General features: G+C 44.3%; 1 protein-coding gene across 1 annotated transcript; it reads right to left on the bottom strand.

Annotated features, from left to right (window-relative positions):
* Positions 1-4,153: 4,153 nt before the first annotated feature.
* On the bottom strand, positions 4,154-5,723 carry alx3 (ALX homeobox 3). Its single transcript, XM_039008687.1, has 3 exons — positions 5,472-5,723; positions 5,116-5,223; positions 4,154-4,510 (listed from the first exon to the last, which is right to left on the bottom strand). The coding sequence occupies exons 1-3, from the start codon at positions 5,721-5,723 to the stop codon at positions 4,154-4,156; spliced, it is 717 nt and encodes a 238-aa protein (XP_038864615.1).
* Positions 5,724-7,022: the final 1,299 nt, after the last annotated feature.

Genomic DNA, 7,022 nt, shown 5'->3' on the forward strand with positions numbered 1-7,022 from the left:
CTGCAGGATTATTTTCCTGTTTTAGCAAAAACCCTGCTTTCTCAATGCAGAGCAGGGACTTTGGAAGGAGGCCCTACAGCCGCCCCACACTTCATCATCAGTGGCGTAGTGCGGTCGCTCAGTTAGTTTTTCATTAATAGACCTGCCACTTTAAACTGATGCATGGGGTGCCAGCCGAAGGCCTCTTGAAGTGAGGCCAGCTATACTGCTACACACACACACACACACACACACACCACAACACACCTCAACAGACTGACAGCTATTGTAGTCCTGGATGTTGTATAGTCTGACCGCACCACAGTCAGTAATGGTCGTAGCCAAAGTAGTTGTTCAAATCTACCTATGCCCATAACCTACATTAGCGGAAACATTTTCCTTCTGATGATTGGAGGCAGTAAACAGATGAAACCCTTTATTGTTGATCAATAAAGTACAACATACATCACATACATTACCAGTCAAAAGTTTGGACACACCTACTCAATCAAGGGTTTTTCTTAATTTTTACGATTTTCTACATTGTAGAATAATAGACATCAAAACTATGAAATAACAAATATGGAATCATGTAGTAACCAAAAAAAGTGTTAAACATATAAAAAATATATTTTAGATTTTAAATTCTTCAAAGTAGCCACCCTTTGCCTTGATGACAGCTTTGCACACTCTCGGCATTCTCTCAACCAGCTTCGTGAGGAATGCTTTTCCCACAGTCTTGAAGGAGTTCTTACATATGCTGGTCACTTGTTGGCTGCTTTTCCTTCACTCTGCAGTCCTACTCATCCCAAACCATCTCAATTGGGTTGAGTTCGGGTGATTATGGAGACCAGGTGATCTGATGCAGCACTCCATCACTCTCCTTGGTCAAATAGCCCTACACAGCCTGGAGGTGTGTTTTGGGTCTTTGTCCTGTTGAAAAACAAATGATAGACCCACTAAGCGCAAACCAGATGGCATGGTGTATCGCTGGAGAATGCTGTGGTAGCCACACTGGTTAAGTGTGCCTTGAATTCTAAATAATTAACAGACAGTGTCATCAGCAAACCACCCCCACACCATCACACCTCCTCCTCCATGCTTCACGGTGAGAACCACACATGCGGAGATGATCCGTTCACCTACTCTGCGTCTCACAAAGACACGGTGGTTGGAACCAAAAATCTCACGTTTGGACTCATCAGACCAAAGGACAGATGTCCACTGGTCTAATGTCCATTGCTCGTATTTCTTGGCCCAAGCAAGTCTCTTCTTATTATTGATGTCCTTAGTAGTGGTTTCTTTGCAGAAATTTGACCACGAAGGCCTGATTCAGTCTACTCTGAACAGTTGAAGTTGAGATGTGTCTGTTACTTGAACTCTGTGAAGCATTTATTTGGGCTGCAATTTCTGAGGCTGGTAACTCTAATGAACTTATCCTCTGCAGCAGAGGTAACTCTGGGTCTTCCTTTCCTGTGGCGGTCCTCGTGAGAGCCAGTTTCATCATAGCGCTTGCGACTGCACTTGAAGAAACGTTCAAAGTTCTTGACATTTTCCGGATTGACTGACCTTCATGTCTTATTAAAGTAATGATGGACTGTCGTTTCTCTTTGCGCTGTTCTTTCCATAATATGGACTTGGTCTTTTACCAAAATAGGGCTATCTTCTGTATACTGCCCTACCTTGTTACAACACAACTGATTGGCTCAAATGCATTAAGAAGGATTGCACAAATTGCACAAATTAACTTTTAACAAGGCACACCTGTTAATTGAAATTAATTCCAGGTGACTACCTCATGAAGCTGGTTGAGAGAATTGCGAGAGTGTGCAAAGCTATAAAGGCAAAGGGTGGGGTCTTTGAAGAATCTCAAATATAAAATATATCTTGATTTGTTTAACACTTTTTTGGTTACTACATGATTCCATATGTGTTATTTCATAGTTTTGATATCTTCACTATTATTCTACAATGTAGAAAATAGTAAAAATAAAGAAAAACCGTTGAATGAGTAGGTGTTCTAAACTTTTGACTGGTACTGTACTTTATTAACATCTACATCTTACATATTTAAATAATATTGTTTTTATATTCTTTGGTCTCACTATGTTTGTGATAATGCTCAAATCTGGATTCAATAAAATGTCTGCAAAATGGCAGGTTTTGTGCCTGATGGTGGCCTAACAAACTCAAACAAATGGTCGGTCATGTCACGGTCTGAAGTCTGTGGGTTTGCGGCAATGTTACATTATTTGGAGGAAAGTAGCGGAGGTGTATGTTGAAAGTGTGTGTGTGTGTGTGTGTGTGTGTGTGTGTGTGTGTGTGTGTGTGTGTGTGTGTGTGTGTGTGTGTGTGTGTGTGTGTGTGTGTGTGTGTGTGTGTGTGTGTGTGTGTTTAACTATACTTGTGAGGACCAGAAGTCCCCACAGGAATATTTTAAATCGAACAAAAATTTGACAAACTGGGGACATTTTGTTAGTCCTCACAAGGTCAAATGCTATTTCTAGATGGTTTAGGGTCAAGGTTTGAGCCAATCAGTGTTTTAGGGTTAGAATCTGGTTTAGCGTTAGGAGCGAGGGTTATTTTTCGGGTTAGGAGCTAGTATTCGACCAGGGTTAGGAGCTAGTATTCGACTAGGGTTAGGAGCTAGTATTCGGCCAGGGTTAGGAGCTAGTATTCGACCAGGGTTAGGAGCTAGTATTCGACTAGGGTTAGGAGCTAGTATTCGACCAGGGTTAGGAGCTAGTATTCGACCAGGGTTAGGAGCTAGTATTCGACCAGGGTTAGGAGCTAGTATTCGACCAGGGTTAGGAGCTAGTATTCGACTAGGGTTAGGAGCTAGTATTCGACCAGGGTTAGGAGCTAGTATTCGACCAGGGTTAGAGCTAGTATTCGACTAGGGTTAGGAGCTAGTATTCGACCAGGGTTAGGAGCTAGTATTCGACCAGGGTTAGGAGCTAGTATTCGACCAGGGTTAGGAGCTAGTATTCGACCAGGGTTAGGAGCTAGTATTCGACTAGGGTTAGGAGCTAGTATTCGACCAGGGTTAGGAGCTAGTATTCGACCAGGGTTAGGAGCTAGTATTCGACTAGGGTTAGGAGCTAGTATTTGACCAGGGTTAGGAGCTAGTATTCGACCAGGGTTAGGAGCTAGTATTCGACCAGGGTTAGGAGCTAGTATTCGACCAGGGTTAGGAGCTAGTATTCAACTAGGGTTAGGAGCTAGTATTCGACCAGGGTTAGGAGCTAGTATTCGACCAGGGTTAGAGCTAGTATTCGACTAGGGTTAGGAGCTAGTATTCGACCAGGGTTAGGAGCTAGTATTCGACCAGGGTTAGGAGCTAGTATTCGACCAGGGTTAGGAGCTAGTATTCGACCAGGGTTAGGAGCTAGTATTCGACTAGGGTTAGGAGCTAGTATTCGACCAGGGTTAGGAGCTAGTATTCAACCAGGGTTAGGAGCTAGTATTCGACCAGGGTTAGGAGCTAGTATTCGACCAGGGTTAGGAGCTAGTATTCGACCAGGGTTAGGAGCTAGTATTCGACCAGGGTTAGGAGCTAGTATTCGACTAGGGTTAGGAGCTAGTATTCGACCAGGGTTAGGAGCTAGTATCCGACCAGGGTTAGGAGCTAGTATTCGACTAGGGTTAGGAGCTAGTATTTGACCAGGGTTAGGAGCTAGTATTCGACCAGGGTTAGGAGCTAGTATTTGACCAGGGTTAGGAGCTAGTATTTGACCAGGGTTAAGAGCTAGGGTTAGTTTGGGGTTAAGGTTAGGTTTTGGGGTTAAGGTAAGGGTTAGGGAAAATTGGATTCTGAATGGGACTGAATTATGTGTCCCCACAAGGTTAATTATACAAGACTGTGTGTGTGTGTGTGTGTGTGTGTGTGTGTGTGTGTGTGTGTGTGTGTGTGTGTGTGTGTGTGTGTGTGTGTGTGTGTGTGTGTGTGTGTGTGTGTGTGTGTGTGTGTGTGTGTGTGTGTGTGTGTGTGTGTGCATGCATGCATGCGTGTAGAGTTTTGACTTCTGCTGTTATTTCAACATGCAGGAACACAAATACATGTGGCCATAACTATCCACCGGGTCGCTAGTATACAAGATTGTGTTGGAATGTGTGTGTGAATGCATTAGCTCAGTCAGTACATAGTAGGGATCTGACCCTGACACTGTGGTGGTCATGTAGGCCTGGATAGAAGACTCCCAGGGTCCTTAGCCTTCATCCGCAGGGCCAACAAGCTGGATGACTTATACTCTGTCTCGGGCCCCGGCTCAAAGGAGTGGCCCCCGAGGGCCCCAGGGAAGCTGTGGAGGGAGTAGAGGCCGTTGATGCCAGGGTGGTGTTGGGGGTGATGGTGAGGGTGGTGCGGGTGGCTGGAGGACGGGGGCATGCCCATGAAGCCCACAGAGGGGAGGTTGCTGTGGGGATGGGGGTAAGGGCTCATACAGGAGGAAGACATGGTGTCAGGGCCCAGGACACAGCCCCCGCCGGACCCCCCACCCCCTCCTGCACCTGGCCACAGGTTGCTCTGCATCTACAAAGGAAGAGAGCAGTCTGATTAGAGACCAATGACGAAGCTCCACTGATAGGCTGCATAAAGATAATTCCCATCATGCTATTTGAAATGTAAATGCCAATGCTTGGTAATTCAATGTATGGGTCTATCATTATTGATTGATTTGGTTTAAAGGATTCTAATTAGTCTGTGATGATAATGATAGAAGGGTTATAGCTAGTGACCTATGATCTATGTGTCAGTGTGTATGCTATCTAGTACCTATTGGAGGGAGGCAGGAGGGAGATATCGTATGTAGTGACCAAAGATCTATGTGTCAGGGTGTACCTGGTACGTAGAGACAGGGGCGTAACTTTCACTGGGGGAATATTCTGAAATTGCATTTTTGTCCCGCCCAGTTTTGTCATTGGAATGTGATACAAAAAGAGGCGACGGTGTGCTTTGGGACCATGCGTACGCCTCCGAGCGGTCGGGTAGGCTGTTTTTGAGTGTTTATCCGACTGGATACAGTTTTTTGTTAATAATAATTATGTCGTCCCCCCCGCACTTCTAAAACCAAAGTTGCACCCCTGTGCGTAGATATATCGTATGTCGTGACCAAAGATCTATGTGTCAGGGTCTACCTGGTACGTAGAGATATCATACGTAGCAGCAAAGTGGTTTCGCACCTCCTGGATCTTCCCGTAACGTTCCCTCTTCCTCCACTTGGCCCGGCGGTTCTGGAACCATACCTGACGAATGAAGAGAGAGATTGGAGAGATGATTTTCTCTACCATTATATAGGACCCCTGCCTTGCCTTGTTCCTACCTGCCTGAAAAAATGTGGCTTCATTTGGTTTCAATAGAACATTTAAATAGGCCCTGGGATATAGATTCATCTGGGGGGGACAAATATCTAATAATATTGCAAACTCTGTTAGCTACTGTAGCAGCAGGGTAGGGGACTTTGTATTTTCTGTGTAGAGTGACATTATTCTACCTGTACACGGGCCTCTGTGAGTTCGGTCCTGAGGGCCAGCTGTTCCCGGGCGTAAACGTCAGGGTAGTGAGTCTTCTGAAACACCTTCTCCAGCTCCTCCAACTGGAAGGTACTGAAGGTGGTGCGGTTACGACGTTTCTTGTTCTTGCCCGATAAGTCGATTGAGTCTGCTATGGAGTCCCCTGGTTGGAGACCGTTGGTTGGCTCCTTCAGCTTGATGCAGCAGTCTGAGCCAATCACGGGATAGCCCATGGGCTTGGGACCCGCCTTCTCTCTGGCTGAGGGATGGCATACAGGGAGGGAAAGAGAGAATGGTGGTTACATGTAAAAACAAAGTGTGTGAACAAAGTACATTTCTGTGTTTAAGCAAGGTTCAGATGTCTACCCGTGGTAATGTTGTCACAGAGATGCTCAGATTACACAGCCAACCTAAGGCTGGCTAGGGGTGGTTCATTAACGCCCACTGTAAGAGGCAGCAAACGCAATATTCTCCATAATAATAAACTGAATTCATTGACGTCCACAGTAAGAGGCAGCAACGTAACATTCTCCATAATAATAAACTGAATTCATTGATGTCCACAGTAAGAGGCAGCAACGTAACATTCTCCATAATAATAAACTGAATTCATTGATGTCCACAGTAAGAGGCAGCAACGTAACATTCTCCATAATAATAAACTGAATTCATTGACGTCCACAGTAAGAGGCAGCAACGTAACATTCTCCATAATAATAAACTGAATTCATTGACGTCCACAGTAAGAGGCAGCAACGTAACATTCTCCATAATAATAAACTGAATTCATTGATGTCCACAGTAAGAGGCAGCAACGTAACATTCTCCATAATAATAAACTGAATTCATTGATGTCCACAGTAAGAGGCAGCAACGTAACATTCTCCATAATAATAAACTGAATTCATTGATGTCCACAGTAAGAGGCAGCAACGTAACATTCTCCATAATAATAAACTGAATTCATTGATGTCCACAGTAAGAGGCAGCAACGTAACATTCTCCATAATAATAAACTGAATTCATTGATGTCCACAGTAAGAGGCAGCAACGTAACATTCTCCATAATAATAAACTGAATTCATTGATGTCCACAGTAAGAGGCAGCAACGTAACATTCTCCATAATAATAAACTGAATTCATTGATGTCCACAGTAAGAGGCAGCAACGTAACATTCTCCATAATAATAAACTGAATTCATTGACATCCACAGTAAGAGGCAGCAACGTAACATTCTCCATAATAATAAACTGAATTCATTGACGTCCACAGTAAGAGGCAGCAACGTAACATTCTCCATAATAATAAACTGAATTCATTGATGTCCACAGTAAGAGGCAGCAACGTAAAATTCTCGAAAAATAATAAACCGGATGCAGCCCCGCAGGCTTGTCTTTTCTCCAGAGATATGACTAATATCTGAACGAGAACCTTCCCATGTTGTCTCAGACGTCTCCCAGCTCCTCCTCCCCCAATACGAGGTACGAAGGCCTGATGAGAAACGACATGACAGGTAACTGTAGTATTATG

The sequence above is a fragment of the Salvelinus namaycush genome, chromosome 14, assembly GCF_016432855.1.
Source record: "Salvelinus namaycush isolate Seneca chromosome 14, SaNama_1.0, whole genome shotgun sequence".
NCBI lineage: Eukaryota > Metazoa > Chordata > Actinopteri > Salmoniformes > Salmonidae > Salvelinus > Salvelinus namaycush.

Excerpts from the sequence above, each read along its gene's own strand:
- alx3 (XM_039008687.1), bottom strand. The coding sequence starts at position 5,723 with ATGGGCTATCCCGTGATTGGCTCAGACTGCTGCATCAAGCTGAAGGAG. Across the intron at positions 5,224-5,471 it reads TCACAGAGGCCCGTGTACAG|GTATGGTTCCAGAACCGCCG; the intron begins GTAGAATAATGT and ends TTCATTCGTCAG. Across the intron at positions 4,511-5,115 it reads ATGATATCTCTACGTACCAG|ATGCAGAGCAACCTGTGGCC; the intron begins GTAGACCCTGAC and ends CTTCCTTTGTAG.